General features: G+C 31.2%; 1 protein-coding gene and 1 long non-coding RNA gene across 2 annotated transcripts; both read right to left on the bottom strand.

The window, feature by feature from the left end:
* Positions 1 to 7480: 7480 nt before the first annotated feature.
* On the bottom strand, positions 7481 to 10271 carry LOC128035598 (uncharacterized). The gene is made up of 2 exons (XR_008192101.1): positions 10015 to 10271; positions 7481 to 7764 (listed from the first exon to the last, which is right to left on the bottom strand). It is a non-coding gene; the product is annotated as an uncharacterized LOC128035598 (long non-coding RNA).
* Positions 10272 to 11591: 1320 nt separating this feature from the next.
* Positions 11592 to 13519, bottom strand: LOC105763162 (nuclear transcription factor Y subunit C-2). The gene is made up of 6 exons (XM_052624736.1): positions 13401 to 13519; positions 13050 to 13302; positions 12763 to 12957; positions 12168 to 12248; positions 12018 to 12077; positions 11592 to 11740 (listed from the first exon to the last, which is right to left on the bottom strand). Exons 2-5 carry the CDS (start codon positions 13065 to 13067, stop codon positions 12054 to 12056), a joined length of 318 nt encoding a protein of 105 aa, XP_052480696.1. The 5' UTR covers positions 13068 to 13302; positions 13401 to 13519; the 3' UTR covers positions 11592 to 11740; positions 12018 to 12053.
* Positions 13520 to 22608: the final 9089 nt, after the last annotated feature.

The raw sequence follows: 22608 nt of genomic DNA, 5'->3' as shown, positions 1-22608 counted from the left end.
AAATATATATATACGTTTGTATGTATGTAAAAGTAAGTTATTATAAAATATGGACATGCATAATGCATATATATATATATATAGAATAAAAGTAAAGCTGAAAATAATATTAAACTAATCAATATAGTAATATAATAGTAACAAATAAATAAAAGGAAAATAAAACTAATAATAATTAATAATAGTAATAATAATAGCAATCATAAGGTTAAATAATAAAAATGCTAAAAATATTGAATAAATCGAAATAAAATAAAAATACGAATTGATTTGAAAATAAAAGGCGACAAGAATCAAATTGCGACACGCAGCAAAAAGAGAGGGACCAAAGCAAGAATTTATCCAGCCTTTAAAACGACGTAGCCGGGGACCAAATTGCAAATAAAACAAATTATCGGGCAAATTAAAAAACGAAGGCAATTGATTGTAAAACTATTTAAAAGCGGAAGGGCTAAAGGGATAAATAACCCAAAGCTCAAAAACACGCGGATCCTCCGGGTCGGATCGGGTCGACACGCAGGTAAAAGGGCATTAAAGCCAAAATGGCGTCGTTTTGGCCACTGGGGTTAAGGCCCAAAATGGCGCCGTTTCAACCCTCTATAAAAAACAAATTTTTTTCTCAAATTTTCATTTCTCCTCTTCTTCCAAAAAAAAAACCAGAAATTCTCTCACACCTCTCCTCTTGGTTAAAAGTCTTGAGAGCCACCAATCAGCGCCACGGTGGTAAAAAAATAGTAAAGGTTTTTTTTTTCTTTCTCTTTATATTTTTTTTCTTTTTTGCAAATGTAAACTGTTTTTTAAAAGAATAAAAAATAAAAATAAACAACAATAAAAAAGAGGTAAAAAAGAAAAGAAATGCAAAACGAAAATCACCTTTGATTTTTATATTTCTTGTTTTTGTGAAATGTTACAAAAGAAAGAAAAAAGAGAATCCCCCTTTTACATTGTTTGGCTTTTGCCGAAAGAGAAGAAAAAAATCCTAGCAAATCCCCCCCTTTGTTTTCGATTAGAATGGCTTTTTATATCAAGCCATTTTACAATTTTTAGTTTTCTTTGCTTGTTGTTGTCGCTTTCTTTGTTTGTTTGCAGTGAGCAGCTTGGACGGTGGCAGAGAGCAAAATACACTTGCGCTATGAAGCGACGGCGGCGGCGCTAGGGCAGGCTAGGGACGTGCGGCGCATTGGCTAGGCTAGGGTTTCAGAAAACTGAAACCCTAGGTTGACTATTGGAAATTTAGGTTGGTTGGGCTTTGGGTAGTTGGGCCGGTGCATTTGGGCTTCGGGTTTTGGGCCAGTGTTTAGGTGGGTTGAGTTTGGGTTATTTTGGGTTTGTTTAAGATGGGTTTGTAATGGGCCGGGCAAAATGGGCTTGTACATACATCATTTCCCTCATCACTAAAATCACCCATGACCAGCTCATCATTTCATCATTGCCAAGCCCCCTAACCGCCCATCATCACCCTAGGAACTACTTACAATGTTTTCCTTCTTGCTTTTTTTTTCCCATGGAAGCTTTTTGTTAGCCTTGATTTCAAATGTTTTGATGTAACATAATTAACTTAAAATTCTTATTACAAATTTGCAAAATTCATGACAAAATCTTAGAAAATTATTTTCAAGTATTTTTAAACTCATAATTCTCATTAAATTGATTTAGAGTATTTCTTATGAGTTTAAAATCCTAAAAGTCATTGAAAATTCCTCTAAAATTCCTCTACAATTGTTTTAGTAAAGTCTAGAAACTTGTACTGATACCCCTAGCCCACTTGTATCAATACAATTGAGATAGTAATCTATCTCATGATCCTAAGGGAGAAGTATCGCACAAAGCCCTAGGAGTATCGGTGCAACTAGAATTGTATCAATACTAGCCGAGACTTGTATCGCAACAAGTCAGACAATAAGCAACTCTAATTTTCCATGGACATGTATCAATACCCTTGAAGAATTGTATCACAACAAGTCAAATGGTAAGTTCCTTTTATTCTTCCCTCAGACTTGTATTGGTATTAGCCCACTTGTATTGATACCACAACCTCCAATGGCTATAATTTTTAAGACTTCTATTGGTACCAAAACACTTGTATTAGTACAAGTCATCTGCAAAATATAATTAATGTGTCAACTTAGTGTTGCAATGGCTCCAATTTGTGTCTCACAACTCCAAATGTCTCCAAACTTGTTAGATGGTACAAATATAGTTCAATGACTCCCAAATGAAGATAAGAAACAAGCCTTCAAAATTCAAAGTGCAAAAATTCAATCTTTTACCTTGTTTTTTTTTTTTACTTGTAAACACTTGTGAGTTCCACTCTTATTCATTTACTACTTAAAAACCTAAAAACGCAAATTGACACTAAAACGACTCGATTCTACTTAAAATATACTAAAAGGAACAACAAATAAATATGTCAAATCACAATATATCGAAAAGTAGAAACTTAATTACAAATTATTTAAGCCCTAAACATATATGTCCAATCGGTCCTTCACTAGCTCAAGATAACTAGAAACGAATTGCATATAGAACCAATAATATGAAATGAATGAAAATGATAAAGTAAGGAAATAGACCATATACATCACAATATGCGATAAATGCGTTTTCTCACTAACTACAAAAGATAACTTAGAAATTAATTTAAGATATTTGAATTATTATTTAATTAATAGAAATTAAACAATTAAAGTTCAAGTGAGAATTAAATTAATTAATGATCATGGATTTTTTAATAAGACAATTAAATATATTTCTTTATAGATTATAGTACGATAAAGTTGTCATGACTTTAATGAATTAGAATTTGGTTGAAAAATTATTTAATTAGTTAATTTATTTCATTGACTTAATTAATTAATATTTTGACAAATAGAAAATAAATATTGGGTTGAATAAATTATAAATGTTGGATAGAAGTACTCATAACACATATAATTAGACCAAATACATAAAAAGAGCCTTACTCTAGGGGTGTTGTAACACCCCTAATCCATATCCGTCACCAGAATAGGGTTATGAAGCATTACCGAAGTTTATCAATCAAACAAACAGAATTATCAAGCATTTCATATCATCAAAACAAGTTATCAAAGTATCATTTTAATCCAAATTATAAACATACCCAATCCAAATCAATTTGCCTAGTTCATGAGCACTTAAACATAGAATTACATTCACATACATCTATCTAGATTTAGTTCAATTTACCATGCCATAATATGGCTTCAAAAAACAAACACATATTTATATGTATAAAACCAACCAAAATTAAACTTATAACCTCATTTACAATCAAACCACAAAATAACTATTATGTAGACACCCTAGGTACATGCCGACATAAAAGAGTAATCATCACCACGTTTAAGTTCAGGATCGTTGTTAGATGCTGAATCCGCGATTAAAATTGAAGTACCTAATCTGCGCACGAAAAAAAAAACCATACGTTGAGTAAAACTCAATGGTATTTCTATAATCCGAATATTTAAAGACAAAACAATATAATAGACACAATTAAATTTTAAGCACAACTGAATATTTAAAATCACATTTATTTATACAATAGCATTAACCATTCAATACTCAAATCATAAATACATCATTTTATATCATACTCAATTCTCATCACTTGCTATATAATAGCTTTTCACAATTTGATCCACATATCATTTGAAACAATAACAATATCCAATTCATGAATACATAATTCATGTGTCTTATTTTTATGTTTCAATTCATTATCCCATTTTCAATTCACATACAATATCATCCAATATCAATCATAGTACCATTTTATTTAATTACCCCTATTAATACGACTCGGACTCGGATGGATACATGGATCCAACCAACACACCAGTTTGGCACCTAGTGCCTCATCGGATAAATCCGAAGTAATAACTGCGCCCAACGCTATATAAATTTGACACCTAGTGTCTCAACGGATAAACCAAAGTAAATTGGCACCCAGTGCCTCATCGACTCGAAGTCGAAGAAATCCTTGAACTCTTCCAATCATATGACATGCCATTTATATTCGACTCAGCCCGATATAGTTAATAGGGTTTAATTTCACATTTCAGATATAACCAATATCCAATACTAATTTTTCACATAATCACATATATACACATGAATTAAATTCAATCTATAATAATCAATATCCAACTTTCACATTAACACATATTAATTTCAATTCAATAATCAATACATTCAACATGTATCTACCAATTCAATCCATTTCAATCAATTATCAAAATGTCAATTACTCACCTCAACACTTACCATATGAATTAAATTGAATTATAACAATTAACAACTAAGTTCGGATTATAGAAATAAAAACAAGGAATTCCGAGCTATTCCACGTCAACTTTATCTTTTTCCTTTTTAGTCGAAGATTTTGGTACGACGTTAGCTATGTAATTAAAACAATTAAAATTTATCAATATAGCACAATTCAATTTCATATTGAATATTTCAATTTTGACTCAATATTTGCTAAATTTTCAATTTAGTCCCTAAACCGAGACTAACTTTATTTCTTTACAATTAATCCTATATTTTTATACAAATTTCACTTTAAACTAAATTTAACTCCCTATTTTCACTTACATCCTTAAATTTCAAAATTTTCACAATTTAGTCCCTATTACTCAAAATTTACAATTTGTTCTACAATAAAGTCCTTTTCATTTCTAAATTTTAAATCTATCAATTTAATCCTTAATACTAAAATTATTCAACATTAAAAACACTTAAAAACTCAATAATTTCTAAAATTTCAACATGAGTCGGGTAATACTTAACAACCGGATTCCAAAAACATAAAAATTACAAAAAAGAGGGACTAAATTGACTAACCAATTGAACTTAGAAATTTGAAACCCCTAGCTTTGCGTCTTTCTTTCTCTTTCTCTTTTTTTTTCTTTCCTTTCTGTTTTCGTTTGGCTTTGGCTTTCTATATTTTTTATTCATTCATTCATTTACTTATTTTATTATACATTAGTTTATTATTATAATATATATACTTATATATTAAGTAAACTTATTTTATTATAATATATATATTAAATTTATAAATATCTTTAACTTATGTCGCCTTGTTAAAGAACAATGGCATAATTGCTTCTTTAGTCCCTTTAATTTTTTCTTTAATCTATAATTTAACTTTCACCCTATATGCAATTTAGTCCTTAAACCTAATTACTCTAAATTCATGAATCTAATTAACTACACAACTAGCTTCGTAAATATTTTTAATAAATATTTATGAGTTCAATTTACGGGAATTGAGTCTCAGAAATGCACTTTCCGACACCCCTGACTATCGGGTTGTTACAGGTGTTGCCACCCCTTACTCTTCTACTCAGAATAGAAGTTGTATTTTCTATTTAAATATTGTTATTTAATTAGATCTTATTCTAATAGAACTCTTATACTGTTTATCTATGAATAGGAATGATGTGTTAAGCTTTTCAATACACATTATTCACGTCATTATTCTGTTAAAAATAGTGAAATTTTGTTTTACTGAAATAAATTCTATTTTCTTGGAAAATGCATAATTTTGGTTATAAAGAGAATGAACTTTACTATTGAAAATTAATAAAGTTTTCATTCTGTGCAATTGGTTTATGATACTTTGATCCCATACTCAAAGTAATTCATGATTCGAGAATAACAGAGAAGGTCGTTTAGTAGAGAGCCATTATTAACTTAACTGCCTTATACAAAGCACAAATATAATTATGGTTAATGCTTATTCCTATAAATATCACAATGGCTCGGTTTTAAAGAAAAATTTTAAACTTTCATTATGCCTTAAAGCACTATTTTCTAAATCAATTTTTCCAACAAGGAGATCCCTTACTTTTCTCCAATGACCTCTTAGGGAATCTTTTCATTTTCTTGTTTTATTTGTAGCTTACGAAGGAACGTATCAAGCATGCACCGATATACTGCGGCTCCCATAAGTCATGTTCGACATTCTGAAACTTTTCTACTCACCCTTACAGCATTTTAAAGGTTAGGACGTTACTCTCAATGGTTGCACAAGTGAGATTGATATAGTATGGTTCTCCTCATGTCTTTTTAACTCTCAATGATAAGATGTAGCATTTTCTACGCTTACATTTGATAAGGAGATTTAAGAAGCCACCATGTTTAAATGAAGGGAGTCACTAAGGGATCCCTTCATTACCTCTCATTGAAGGAAGGCCTGCACTTTTACATGCTTGAGTGTTAGCTTTGTATGTAATTATCTTTTTCTCCCATCAAACTACTTCTCAATAAGCTATAAGACGTTCTTGTTCTAATAAGGAGATCTGAAAAGATGATCCGATGTGGTGTATGTTTCCTTTGTGTGCCTTGACCTTTTTATGTGCTCAGCATGACATTACTTCTCTTGGCATAAACAAGTATTCTCACTCTGTATTAATAAGGAAGTACATCAAACTAATCTAAGTCTTTTTCTTCCTACAAGCTCGTGCATCTTCTATCTTAGAAGGTACTCCACCTTTATTTTAAGTTGCCCCCTTTGTCTATTCATTGGTAAGTAACATTTTGCTTCACACAAAGGGTTCATGTTGTTGGCCTCACCAAGTGCTCGATCTTGGAGGGAACCTACTCGCCCTTCTTTCGTTTTTGCCTTTATTTTTAAAAGGAGGTGGTTGTTGTATGCTAGAATCCAAAGACATCCTTCTATTTCACCAATATTTTGAGGCTTTAGGGATTCTTTTTACCATGATGTCTCCCTTATTCCTTTTTTGGGAGCAAGGTCTTCATTCTATAAATGTCTCTGATTGGCCTTTCCTTACATCTACTTCAATGGCATCCTTCAAGGTGAGGTAGTCATTTGTTGTGTGAGCTATATTATTGTGAAGTAGTCACTCAGTTATTGACTTCCTCCTCTATAGACTAAACCATATAGGAAGAAGGGTTCCTAATATTCTTTTACTTTCACCAAGAATTTCTCTTTGTGAGGTATTCAAAGGCTAGGGCACGTTTGGTTGGGGTGAATGGAATAGGGCTGTAATGGAATAGAGATGTAATGGAATATAGCTGTAATGGAATAGAGCTGTAATCAGTAATTCAATTATTTGATTCAATGGAATGGAATAGAGCTGTAATAGTATTCTTGTGTTTGGTTAAATGGAATGGATACTGTAATAGCATAAGGAAAATGACTTAAATGACCAAATTACCCTTAGTAGAATTTTTTTAGTTAGATGATTATTGTTATTAAATTTTAATAAGATTATTACTAAATATTTTAATAAAAATAATGATATAATTTAATAATATTTTAACATAATTATTATTAAATATAATTTAATAAAATAATATATAATTTATTAACATTCTTAATATAATTATTTTAAAATATGAATTAATAAAAATCATAATATATAACCTACTTTATTATTTTTAAACGCAATGCATATTTAATGTGTTAAAATACCATTAGCGAAACAAATAATTTAATTATCTTCTAAACTAAAAAGTAAAAGATTAAAAGTAATAAATAGTCTGAGCAAACAATTTCTTGCATATACCAATAGCTTATACATGAGAAGCTAAAACCTTCTATTTGAACATAAGTGACTCGAGTTTGGCTCCTAGGAATCGCACCTTGAAAGGGCATGTCTTATTAGATATAAAACAGACTACAACAAGAATGCAACACGTCCTGATGATAAACTTACAGAAATTACAAATATTACAAAGCAAAACTATATCTTCAAAGCAAGCAATCAAGCTTACCTGCAAAATAAAAGCAAACCATATTAATAGATTAAATGAAAAGACTTGTCAAACATGAAACATAAACCATATTATAATTGGAAGACATGAAACATTGAAATATGAAGTGAATGGCATAGAACGAAAATTGCATAGAGAAAGGGCATCTGCATGCAACAAGCATAAACAACTTGAAACTAATGCATATAACCATCATCAACCCGAAAAGCAATGTGCATGGTAACACATTACATTCTATTAACTACACAGAGTGCAGAACATTAAGCTTAAAATAGGACTGAGACTTGGCAGTAAGAAAAGAACCACAGATAGATAAAGGAAAAATAAGAGAGAGTGTAACATGAGGTAAAATCAGCTGTTAGATTAGCCAAGGTGACTCAAAAATAGCTTATTGAATAAAGATGTAGGATGAAAAGGAAAATTAGGAAGATAAATCTAACTTAAGAAATGGAATTGGAAAGCAAATAATTTGTCACAGTAAATATTTATTTTTCAAAAGGTTAAATTGGAGGGAAAAACTTATTAAGTCTAAAGGGTAGTGCATAGAATTCATCATTCCTAACATTTGATTTGTAAAAGCAAAACTTTTCCCACTAGTTCAATCCAATGTCCTTTCTGCTTTCATCATTTTATCGACAAAGTGTTAAATCAAAGAATAAAACAACCAAAACAACAACTGTTGTATGAGACATGAAGATCACAACCACTTTGTCACTGAATTACATTTCATTAGGAAAGAAAATTGTTCAGTTTCTAATAAACAGAGAGTGATTAATTTATTACAAATTGTTCAATTTGGAGTATCATATCTCTATATATACCTAGGTTGGCATGTGTTGGAAAATGTCAGACATGGATATTTCAAGGAAGCCTAATATGAATTTTATTTCGAAACTATTCAAGTTACAGAATTGGAGAAAGCTAAGACCAGCAGAAGAGACAAAGCTGAAGAGAACACAGTATACAGCTACCACAATTGGTAATGGTACAGAAGCTGAAAAGGCTCCAATTGGTAAGAGCTCTTTGCCAAACATACCACCTCAAACACTAGAATAAATGCATCAAATGCATTCACATAAAAACCAAACAAGCCCCAAATGGGTGTGATGACAAAAAAGTAACCTTATCTTTTTTTCTCTTATAAGTCCAAATACAGAAGATTTAGCACTAAAGTAAGCTACAACAATCCTTGGAAAAAGAGTACATTGGAAGCTTGGAGACTCTTGCAAAGTCTACGATCCTCTTTTGCCAGACTTATCAACCAAATTTTTTTTTATATGGAAACACAACAAGCAAAACATAGGGACAAGTGAAATTAAAAAATTTCATCCTAAGACAGACATAAAATTAAGATTTTTAAAAATTATATACAAATTCCCCATGTAAAGAAGCATGACACAAAAATGTTAAGAAGCATGACATAAAACTGTAAACCAAGTGCGAAACCAACTTTTTAAATGTTTTTCTATCCAATTACATGCTATTTTGCTGCTGTGGTTTCTTTTAGTGTTTGCACCCATGAAAGAACTTGCAATTACAAACGCCTGTTTATTATATATACATATGTGTTGTTCAAAACGGATCTATTTTTGGATATTTAAGGTTAAATCTAAACAGGTAAGAGTGCTAAGAATAGAGCATAAAAACAAAGACCAACTTGCCAACATTTTCTTAAGAAATGTATGAAAAAGTTAAACACCCTGTCTTGTTGTGTCATTTAGTTATTGCATAATCAAGCAAATTAATGGGTTAGAAATAGCGGCTACCCAAGCAATGCTTGCTTGCAACTATCCCTCAACGTGCATTTCGCTTTGCATGTTGGTATACGCATGAATAAGCTTTTTAATCATAGCCACACAAAGCATAAATTTTCACCAGCTATATATGTTGAAAGAAATGGGGATTTAAAAGAAAACAAAAACTGTATGAAACCACCGTGTTAAAGGAAAAAGGAAAATTTGAGCTAATAAATAGTGAATGAGAGAAAAAGGATGAAATCATTTGGATTTGTATGGTAATTATGGCAATCCAAGATTCTTCAATTCATGCATCCAACATAGGATTGACTCAATCATTCCAGGACTAATTGATACACATAATATTTCATTTAGGCATAATTTAATTTGCTGGTTTTACAATTTGCTTTGCTATTTTTTATCCAAATACGAAAGGGGAAAAGAAAAGCTGAAAGAAGTGAAATAAATTTAACTAAAAAAATCAGAGAAAAAAAAAGGAATCAAAGGCACTTACTGTAAATAAGGAGGTTCAACTAGAAGGAAGATGAAGATAGTGAATGGATGCTTAATTTGTCATTGATTAAGGAGCTAATTTTTGGGGTTCACTTTGGGGATAAATGTCGAGAAAGAAATCTGAAGTGAAAGTGAAAACGATAAAGAAGAGAGGCAAGCTATTTTGGTCCAAAAAAGGAAAAATGTTATTACGGGTGGTTTTGAATAGAAATTCAGACCCCTAACCCCTGAATTGCTATTACTAGTTGTCCAGTAACAGAGGCTGATTCCATTCGGGTCGTAATAGGCTATCACCTTAAACCAAACAACAGTTTATAGTGGGCCTATTGAAGAGAGTTGGAATGCATAGGCTATTCCATCCAACCAAACATGCTGCAAATATTAAAGGAGGGGTGTCAGTGATACCCTTTTCAGGTGTTTTGGGCGTCGATAGTTTCAGTATCCTACTACAGCTTCATCTTTACTCCATCAGGCAGAGTGGTGGTTTGGGTTTCCTGTAAGTCAAGGCAATAATAATGTTCCAAATATCATCTTTGGAATCAAGAAGATTCTTTTTCTTCTTCCTTTCTCAGTTTCGCATTGTCTTTCTAGGCTCCTTTCGGGGCACATTCATATAGTTGAGCCAAAAGAAACTCATTTTGGGCTTGTAATTCTCTATACTATTGGGTTGTAGATCAAAAATTCTCTTTGATCCTTGGATCTTAATAATATCCCTCATCTTGATGATCAATAAAAGGATATGAAAGAGTGTGATGGTTGTCCCATTGTTGAAATTGTGGGAAAGATGGATGGTAAGCTTTTATAGTGTCGTCATGACCTCGATATTCAAGTTCATGTTAGTGCTGATAATGGCTAGCATCTTGGTCTTCTTGATCCTGATGATGATAGCTCTCCAACGATAACCATATAAATTTTTGTTTGTTTCTCATAGACTGCATCAATTATTATAACAATTAAGTTATACAAGATGTTAGGGAATACAAAGGTGGTGGTCCACATCGCCTGTGGCATGGAGAAGCACTAAGGGTGGAGGTTTGGAAGGTTAGAGGTGATACTCGAGTTGAGTGTGAGCTATATGGTTGATCTTGTGTATCTATCCCTTGCCTTGGTGCCAAGAGGAAGTATTTACAAAGAGAGGCCGGCTTGGCATGGTTCTTAATCATCAAGTGTTTTACTTCATAGGTACAGGCGGTAGAGTGGTGGATTGTTAGTTAGGAGCTTGTTGGTGCTAATGTGAGGGGATTATGTGAGATGCCTGGTTGGAGCATCGTCAATTCTTAGAGATGATAAATTGATAAGTATTGATAGAATCTCTTGCCTATATATTTTTTAGGGATTGTGTGCGCCCGCCTCATGTGATGTGATGTTTTGGTGAGGTGAAGTTAGGACTATACTTCTGGCAAAGTCACAAAATTGAATTTCGTCCAGTTTTACTTGACTTTGGATAACTCAACGATGGATGAAATGGAGAGGGTATAACGGTTTTAATTACCTTGTAATCTAATATTTTTATTGTGTCAATGTTAAAATTATATACAAACTAAATGCATATTCTATAAATAGGAGGATAAAGGAAAATGAAGATGCCAAGTTGAAATATATATTAATTTATTATTATAAGATAGATAAGACAATCTATATGAATGGATTTCATTTTTCTTTTACTAAGGCTGCTTCTTCATATTCCACATACGATTGCAATTTTTGTAATCAGCCAGCTTCATTCACTGCATAAACAAGAGAACCAGTCGTGTATACTACGTAAAGGCAAAACAAATAAAAATAAAAGGTCTATGAACTTATCCCTTAATTGTTAATATAAAGAACTTTCAAAAGCATTTTACAAACTAAAATAGTAATGTATCAAGCAATGCATTATATGAATTCACAAAGATAAATATCCCAGATTTTTTTTCTTTAATTGAACACAGTTCAAACCTAATTATTGTTAATTCCCAAAGTTGTGCAAAACTGAAACTCTATTTCATATTAAATATCATATACCTTAATCGAACTCATGAGAGGACATAGGAGGTTTAATCATCTACTCCTAATAACCAGCTCCTACGAAGTAAATAAATAATAATAGAATTAAACCACAAATTTTCTAACAACAAATCAAATAATTATTTTTGAGCTCTTTCTAATTCTCACAGCATTCATGTCCAACAGAGGAAACTGCGGTTGGTTAACAGGATGATGCTCATTTTCCTCGAGAAATTTCCCATCATCATCCTACAAAAATTCATAGTGTTCAAATAGTTAAAAGAGACTCCTACCCACCTCAAATGTTGACTTGTAAGGTAGGGAATCTAATAATAGCTATGTTATATAAGAATTAAGTAATGTTTGTGTATTTTGTCCCCTCTACCCAAAAAATGGATATATTAGTCTCTGTGTGTTAGATTAAAGAGCAAATTGATAATTTCTGTTAAAAACTGACATAGCTAACAAAATAATTAGATAGTGACATGTGTACCTCATGATGGCATATAAGTACCAGTTTTTAATAGCAGAACAGCAGAAATAGATGGACTTTTTATCATGACCAGCTTGCTCTTTGGACAAACATACAAGGACTAATTTGCCAATTTTTTGGGGTAAAATGCAATTTGACTCTTAATATAGGGTTTTTCATGTTACTTTTACCGAGACTTGATATATGAATTTGAAGATTATACAACTTTGGCTCAATGATAGTTTTCTAGCATTTGAATGTATTATGTACTGCATTGATATATAAAAGGACCTTGTGGTTAATCAACGGGACGACATCAAATAAGAAATGGAGTGCCTCCTCTTGCCTTATCGCCTTGGAAACGTCACAGCCCTGTAGGGTTCGGCGTTTGCCTTCTTCAGTATGCAGCCATGCACGAAGGGTGAGCTCTAGAATGAAGAGCTCACAGGCCTTGGAGAACAAGATAGGAGTGTCTGCACTGATCATCTAGTGCAACATATGAAATATTGGTAAAAAGTCCATCAAAATTGAAAACATAAAATAAAATAATATGAAAATTAGTAATAAATTAACCTCACATCTTTATTAGATTTCATAATCCTCTTGATCCTTGCCAGAGGTAGCTGATGGTAGCTCTTGAAAGCTTTAATTCAGTATAAAAGCAAACAGGCACACAACAATCAGTAATAAAGCAAAATAACAGATGAAAAGAGAAAGGAAAATTATTAAGGGACCTGAAATGTTATGAATCTCCAACATTTGTTGGTACCAAAACAACTCTAGACTGCGTTTCTGGACCAGAAGATGTGATTGCTTCACTTCTTCACCGTCCTTCACCAAGAAATAAGAAGATTAAAATGAATAATAATATGGATAGTACATATAATATAAAAAGAAAATATGATTTTCAAAGGAAAGGAAAAGGAAACCTCATTGGAAGGCTGGTGAAATGGTAACATGAAAGAAGTCATTGGCATGAAGTTATGAATTTGAGGAGAAGAGGTTGCAGAAGGTGTGAACTCCATAGATTGATTCAAGTCCATGGTTAACCTTTCTAGCGTAGGCATGTTCATGTCAAGATTCAATGGATCAATGGTCCTTTAAATATATATAGTGCAGTCTGATTAATCTGAATGAAAAAAAGAATTTGATTCCTCTAATTTTAACCTACCAGGTGGAGTTTGTCATAATGAGTTGAGCATCTTTTTTGAGTGAACTTCTGTTCAAAAAGGTTTCAGAGTCAACATACACCATTAGCATAGGATGGGATTTAGTTTTCGTCCTTAAAAACTGCAAACCTGTTTACTTTTCCTTTTTAACTTTGCTTTCAGCTATGATTTCAACACTGTGTGCGGGGGAAACCAGAAGCAGTTAAATACCAGTTCATTTTAATTCCTTGTTTTCCTGCATTTATTAATATAGTGTTAAAAACTATTGATTTTCACAGTAATTAAAGTAGAAGCTTTCAATAAATGTTGTTTTTAAAGCTAGCAATAAATGTTGTTTTTAAAGTGAAACCAACTTTATAAGATGTTTAGAATTAATCCATAGATATCCAAGCTTCCACAAGAGAAATCCATTCGAATGTAGTAAATTTATGGTTCCCCGCAATTGTTTGATATTTGGCCTATTACCTATGCTTCTATGTATACAAGTAATATCCCAAGGGTTTTAATTTATTTGTTTTTTGTGTGTATGATTTGGAAAATTTTTTTATTAGTTTTTCTTTGCATTATAAAATAAATAAATTTCAGTATTGCTACTTCTATGTTTAAATTTGATATTTAATTTCTAACATAATTTAGTCCTTAAATTTTCATACTATTATTAATCAATTCAAATAATTAATATCATTATGTTTTACGTGATTATTTATAATTTATATGGCTTCCTATTTCTTTTGATTTTTTTTACATTATAAGATAATGGCCTAATTTTAGTTTTGGTCTCAATACTATGTTGAAACTTGATATTTAGTGCATATACTTTAATTTTGACATAATCTGTTCTCTCTACTTTAAAATGTCATTAGTATTGTTAACTATTTCAATCAAAATGTTTATATAATTTTTTAAGAACACTATTCCAAAAAACATTTTACCTTGACGAATTTGAAAAGTTTTAAGAAAAAATCAAAATTAGTATTTTCAATATTATTTTATTGCTACATGACTACCAAATGAATGTTTTTTTTAATTTTAAAATGTTACACCAAATGAATTTAATAGAAGAATTTTAACGATAGTAATAACAGGATCTAGATTTTAAATTTCAAAAGTAGACGGACTAATTTCTTAAAAATAAAAGTAGAGTGATTAAATTCCAAATGTATAGAGTGTATAAGAACTTAAAGCGATTTTAACCTTTAAATTTTACTCTATAATTTGACACAAATAAATAATCAATTCAACGTAAGTAAAAACCATACTAGTACATATAATACTTAAATCATTCTAAGTTAATTATTATCATAAATAATTTTGAAATAAAAATAAAAAATTATTTAGGGATATTATTTCACACAGCCAATGGAGTTTAAAAACTTGCCGAGCAATGTTAAATGGGTGATATATATCCTTTGATGGGTAGTAAAATAATAATAAAAATAATTCAAGAAAATGAGAAGTGTTGTAGTATTTGAACCTTATTTGTAGAATTAAAATTGACTAGAATATTATAAAATCAAAATTATTTGATATATTCTAGTGGAGTTTAAAATTCCATAAACAAGTTGAGAACATGACATGTGGTTATAAGATATAGTAAAAAATAAAAATAAAAAATGAATGGGACGTATGACAAGTCCTTAATTCCACTTGTGGGGCTAAAAGGTGCACATCTAGTATAAGAAATACCAACTCGTATATGAAACAATAGTAATGGTTATTATTATTCAATTTATTTTAAATTATCATTATAAATATTTTATTGTTAATAATATTTATTTAATTTTAAAGTTTTGGAGTTGATAGAAATTAGTGATATTTTATTTATAACACATGAAAAAACAAAACAAAATAAACAATTTTTTTAGGATTTTGAAATAAATAATGGAAAGAAAAGAAAAGGAATTTTCAAAAATTTTGAAACATTAAAATTAAATAGAATAAGTAAAAATGTTTTCGATATTTTAAAATATCTTTTTTAAGTTTCTTTTAATTAACCAAAATTACAAAATTAAAAAAAAACACTTATCAACACAATAAAGAAACAATACAAAGAAATAAAAGGGCACTAACTGATCCAGGTATCTTTTAATTGATATTACTTAACTAGTAAACAAATCGAACAACCATTCATGGTTATGCCACTTTATAGCCCATGTACACTTCATTTACAAAACATATATATTATCATTTTTAGCACATAAAAATCGCAACATAACTGTGTCAAGATGTAATATAATAGTACTCTTTTATAATGAAATACTTATACAAGCATTCTAAGGATCGTTTTCCTTAAGGATTGATTAGTAAACCATGAACTAGTTACACGACTTACTAGTTAGGAAATTATCTACTTACTGTGCTTAATGATTGATAATGCAATCAATACCAATATCATAAAAGAGTTAACCTAGATTGTTTACTAAGTAAGCTAACCTACAAGTCCTCTTTCTTTATTAGACTAATGCAATTACCAAGGCGATGATCAATTGTTCAACTAGTTACTAATTGAGTTGACATGCATGTTTAGATTGTACCGATTGTCATTCCTAATCGAAATCTCCTCTCAATCATATTGACACTTAGGAACTATCGCCTAAGATTTTCTTTTGGTCTCACTTAGTTAATAGCTCACCTCTCGGTTTCACTACTCAGCATGATCATATTAAGGTTTTACATGGTAAAATAGCCTCCCGGTCTCATCTATCAACATTTTCAACTAGAGGCGTCAATTCTAGTTTACTAAGCATCTTAACACAATCAAACAATTAATCAATCATCATGTAATGCCCTCAACCCGACCCAATTCACTGGGTCCGGATCTCGAGTGTTACTTCCCATATACTAGCAAAAACTTTCAAAGAAAGTCAACTTGTACTATTGACTTAAAACATATTCCTTATTATTTTAACTAAGATCTTACTATTAAATAAACAAAGAAAAGTATTTAAAAAGATAAAATAATACATTAGACTTGTCATAACTTTTTACAACACATAAGTTTACGGAAAACAAACACGATAAGGCATCATCCTAATATACACCTTATTACTAAGTTGTCCACTGTATGCATAATAACCCGGATCGTCGCTTCCTTGGCGCCTCCCTGGCATCGTCCTTTCTAGCGAACTCATTCAAACAACATCACTTGAAGCATAAACAAAAAGCTTATAAGTTACACAAACTTAGTGAGTTTGAATACAAAATACCCTGGAACCTTTCTTGCTAAATTCTACATTATAGATATTTGGATTACCAAATCTGTCTTTGGCGGATACCTACACATCATCGGATACCTATATATTTACTTATGCATCACTTACCATACTTATTGTATGATACTTTACTTAACTAATTGGCTGACTTTAGATTTTACCAGACGATGCTACCTCTTCTATTCTATTTAGACAACTTTCATCGTTTATTCTAGAATAGTTGATCACAGATACTATTCTTTTGGTGGATACTACTTATTGATCTCACTTTTGATGGATTCTAATACCAAGTTTGCTAAATCATATTATCAATCATATCATACCTTGACTCAAATTCCATACATCACATACTGATGAGAAACACTTCAGATCATTTCGAAGAATTCTAAACATCTATAATTCATAGCATAAGAATACCAAATTTACCAATGACTTAAATTCCAGCTTTTTCCAGAATGAGACATGATACCACCCAAATTAGATAGATATTAGATAACTTAGATTAACGTAAACAAAATCAAACTAATGGACACTTATACATTTCGCAATATAAAAATGCCCTTACTCCAAACTGACAGACTATTAAGGTGAATTCCCTTTAGAAGTACAAATGTAATTCCTCATTCAAAATACGCCTCTTATGGCTTATTAATCTTACTACTAGATCAAACAAACCATACTATCTTCAAACTCATCAGATACTGATAATAGAATTAGCTATCGAAGAAATCTCAAAATTTACCCAGATCCTAACACAGACGCGAATAACTTAACTTTCCATGTATATACATATCGTCAAATATGCCACACAGACATATAGTGATTTGCCACAAAGGCAATTCAAAATACACTACAAAGGCTTAGTAGATCACACCACATAGGCAACATACAAAATCTGTGTTTACTATTCTGACGGACTTTCTTAGAAGGTGCCATGGGTTTCTCCCTCATAGACTTATATATAACTTCATGTCATGATCTGCCAGTTCGATTTACATATTACCGAAAGTATCACCATGAATATTCATATCATCATATTATGCCACAAGTCTCCACCACATGGATTTACACACTTTTAGGTCGTGATCTGTCAGTCTAGTCTTTATTTTACTGGATGCATCACCATGAGTGTCTTCATATCATACAATGCTATGGGTCCCGCCACATGGTTGTGCACTTATTTCTATATCATGATCTAAAGTCTGGTTAGCAATATAACTACCCTAGCAAAGGCATCCTAAATGGATATTTTACTCGAAATTCACTTACCCAGATTTGCTCACGCATAGTTGATCAATTGGTACATTCCTATATCAGACTTTACCTACATGCTTATCAATCACTTTCTATTCATACAATACTTCATACATAACATCATCACATACATATAGCATTTTTAGTATGCTTCACATATTTACTTATTATCTGAGGTGTTGTCATTATATATATGTATTTACTTGAACAATTAACATACAGGAGTCAGAATATAGACTCACTTGATACTCACCTAACTGTAGCTCAAAGCTCCAGACTTGGACATCCATCTTGACCCAACAACAACAATTGCTTAAAGAATATAGATTCACTATTAAAACCTTTTTTCGTACAATCTACTAACATTTCAATCATAAATAACCCCCATGCAAGGCCTTGTATTCCTGAATTACTGTTCATATACCTCTTAATAGACTTACTCATTCAAAACTTAAAATTCAAAGCTATAATACTTACCAGGAAGTGGAACAACCATTGATTAAATCAAGATCCTTAGCTTCCAACTTAATGAGGAAGAGATAACATTTAAATTTAAGAAAAAAATTAGAGAGTAATATATTAAAGGAAGAAAAAACTCCCTCATGAACCATTTTCACACATATATATACAAAATTTCCTATCAATGGAACATAATAAGTGTTACTGAATCCAAATTTGTCCTTCTTAATGGCCTACAAATTCCTAGAGAAACATAAATGAGAATTTCATATCATTGATATTTGACCAATCAATCTAGTTGACTCAGAATCATGTCACTTTACAAAACCCATTTAACACATTGCTCAAGTACTTGGGTGTATCATACTTTTGGCAGTAACTCTCATCAGGCTTACTTTTTGCTTAACTTGATCTTTTCTTAAACATCAGAATATACTGAGACAAAATCCTTAACCACTTCCATAGCGTATACATTACGCCAGACTCTAATCCGCCCGAAGACTAAAAATTGACGGGTTCCACTATGCCAAACAGATAACTTCGCAACCCTACTCGTTATTCTCAGATTCGTTAGACTTAGGGTGTGACACATCAAACATGTACCTCAATTGCAATTAACAACTAGCATTCCAATCAACCATCAAGAATTTTAGCATACCATGGTATTCAAAGCATAAGAAGCCATTCTAAACATTAAAATAATAGAAATGAATCAAAGAAAATGTTTAGAATTGCTAATTCATATGAAAGAATCCACATTCCGAGTTGGAGCTTGTTTTGATCTCCATACCATATTTGCATCCACATGAACTAGTTTATGATTAAAACCTCACAAAGCTAAAGAAAATTTTCCCTCAAAAGTCTCTACAAAAGTGTAATTTTCTAAAGTCTAAAAATCTCTAAAACTCTCAAAGGAATATCTTAATTCTGATACAAAGCAAATATTCATAGTAGGAGACTAAATGACCATTTTTTCCCCATTAAAATTGGCTTTAAAAAGGATTCAAAATCAAAATTCCACAAAGTTTCCCTTCAATAACTGTCACAAGATTCAATTCTATAGATCAACTTTATGACCTCCATCATCACGACGTTATCAAAGGACATCTCACTTGCTGGTGTCTAGGCATTAATATTGCAACCTTAGAGATCAAGTTGCGACATTAAGGGCTAATGTCCGAACTTCAACACTTTTTATGTTGCAAATTAACTCACTATCCACATCTCCTTCAATTTGGGATGAATGGATGTCACACTTTCGAGCAACTCATGTCGCGATGTTTCCTTTGAGCCTCAACTTCTCAATTTACACAGTTTGTACAGTCACAATCTCATCCTCATTAATGTCACAACATTCAAGCTAAACATCTCCTAGCCTCCCAAAATAACAACTCACATAGTGATTGTGATCAATGTCAACTTGTGACATTGCCCTATTTTAGCAAATCTCTCATGTTTTACTTGCCATGGTCCTCCTAAATCTCTAACTTAACCAAATTATGCATAACACAAGTATCACTTACTTCATAAAACTATAATAGTGTTAAAACACTAAAAATGACATAAAAACGTAACTAAAGCTAAATGTACCATATCTAAATACTAATAATTAGAAGGCTCAATTGCACTTAAAAACAAGCTAAAGTAAGCATGAATAGGCCCTAATTGCATATATTAAATTATAGCACATCAAAGCTCTCATCTCCTCTATTTGAGAGCATCTATCTTTAGCTTTCTCTCTCTTTATATATTTTTACACCCCTTTAGGAAAAACCATCATTTAGTCTTACCATATCATATAGGGATGTTCTACCTCACCTCGTTTCCACCATAAACATATCACTCTCTCTATACTTTATTTCCAACTACTTTGCATACTTTGTTTGATAGTTGACTTGACAGTCAAAGTGTATCTTAGAGGATAATCTTCAACACCTTTTCATGTTTGTCTCCTCATTATAGGTGTCTGAATGAAGCTTGCTCTCACAGTCACTCGCAAGGGATCAAGCCACAACCAAGTAACATCGTTTTTTCAAGACTCTCTTCATGGGAGAAGACTATTCCTTGATATCATCATTCATCTGAGACTCTCTTTACAAAAAAAGGCCATTCCATGATGTCATTAAATCTCATTTGTCTGAAGGCTTCCTGATGAAGGAAATGCACTCCTTAGCATAATCTCATATCTAATGTTTAACTAATACTAAGTGGTATTATGTGGTCTGATTGTAATACGAAAAGCCAACTTGTGTTAGTAGATGAACCAAAATATGTCCTTAGTCTAATCAGAAATGAGCAAACTGATTAAAAGACTAATATGTCATTTATCAAGTCCAATTAGGGAGATGTTTTATCTCGAGCATCTGAGTGAATGACTCTCAAAAGATTGAGACATAGGTGTAACTTACTAGATTGACAGTACATCAGATATGAGACAAGTGTAATAGATCCTAGATTCATTTATGGGTTTATTCACTTGTGATGTTCATAATGTGGCATACCTTAATCCTGAGTGGATGATGAACTATGTATGCGTGACTCGTATAATTTGGTGTTAGTAAAAGCCAGAGTTCAAATAGATAACAAACTGAAAGCTAGTGCGTAAGGTATATGACTTCTGCAGTATGTAACATCATTCATAATTGTAGAATTCATAGCCCAACTAATGGGTAAATGATATTCTCTCATCGACATTATATGATAGATGAAAAGTAAACATGGCTATTGGTCGTTTTTCTTTGTGATAAATGACTTATTTACTATTTGATAGTAATTGACTTTTCATAAAGAAAGATGTAATGGTTACCATGAGATAAAATAGGATCATATTGAGAGAACATATTTATCCCAAAGAAATTAATGATATCCTATGAGGGTAACACACTAATGACAAGGTCATTGGATAATCATTGATTAAGTAGCTTTCGTAATGGTGTTTAATTAGGGAGAGCTCAATTACAATACTATAATGGAATGACTTCGTAACTAAATAATTTTTTAATTAATAGATGAAAAGTTGGAACTTAATTATTAATTTTTTGAGCCATAATTACATATGCTCAATTGGTCGCTCTGCTAGCTTGTTGAAACCAGAATTGAATTGCATGTAGAACCAAATGAACAAAATTGATGAAATTAGAGAAATGAGTTGCATTCACATATGAATGCATTTCTCATTGAGTATAGAAATGACTTGAGAATTAAGTTTAAGGTTTTCAAATTATTATTTAATTAATTATAATTAAATAATTGAAGTTAAAAAATGGAATTAAATTAATTAGTCATTACGAATCTACTAACTATAGAAATTAAATATATTTCATCATAGATTCTTTTACGGTAAAGTCTTCATGACTTTAACAGAACTAGAATTGGATTGAGAAAATTATTTAATTGAGAAATTAATTTAGTTAATTTAATTTAATTAATATTTATTTTGGAAATAAAAAACAAATATTGGGTTGGATTAAATTATGAACTGTTGGGTCAAAAGTCCAAGACGCACATATAATTGGACCCAATACATAAGAGACCTAATCCCCCTCATTTTGCATATAAGGGGTGACAACCCTAGTGTTTTTATCTAGGGTTTGCCCCCTCTCCTAGTTAAACTAGGGTTGGGCTAGGAGAGTGTTTTCTATTAGATAAATTTTATTTGTGTTATACCTATTCAATTAAGATTCTCTCATCTCTCCCTAAAAATAGATGACACTGGTAGAGCTATTTACAAGTTTTTACACATAAGTTTTATATATTGTTATTCTGTCCGAAAGTAGTGAAAATTTATTTTTTAGAATAAATTTTATGTTCTGGGAATAATAATTTTTACCAGTTTCTATTGAGAGAATTACTTTCCTACTGAAAGTAATAAATCAATTTTAGTTTTGTGTTTGGTTCTTGTTGTTTGAGTCTACACTCGACACAATTTGAGGTACGAGGATAGCAAAGAAGGTCATTGGATTGAAAATCGGGAATGTTTCTGTAACACTCTAAATTTTTGGATTTTTTTAATGTGTTTGTCATATAATTTGATTTGGAGTGTT

The sequence above is a fragment of the Gossypium raimondii genome, chromosome 12, assembly GCF_025698545.1.
Source record: "Gossypium raimondii isolate GPD5lz chromosome 12, ASM2569854v1, whole genome shotgun sequence".
NCBI classification, from domain to species: Eukaryota; Viridiplantae; Streptophyta; class Magnoliopsida; order Malvales; family Malvaceae; genus Gossypium; species Gossypium raimondii.
This window is presented reverse-complemented; position numbering and strand designations above follow the sequence as displayed.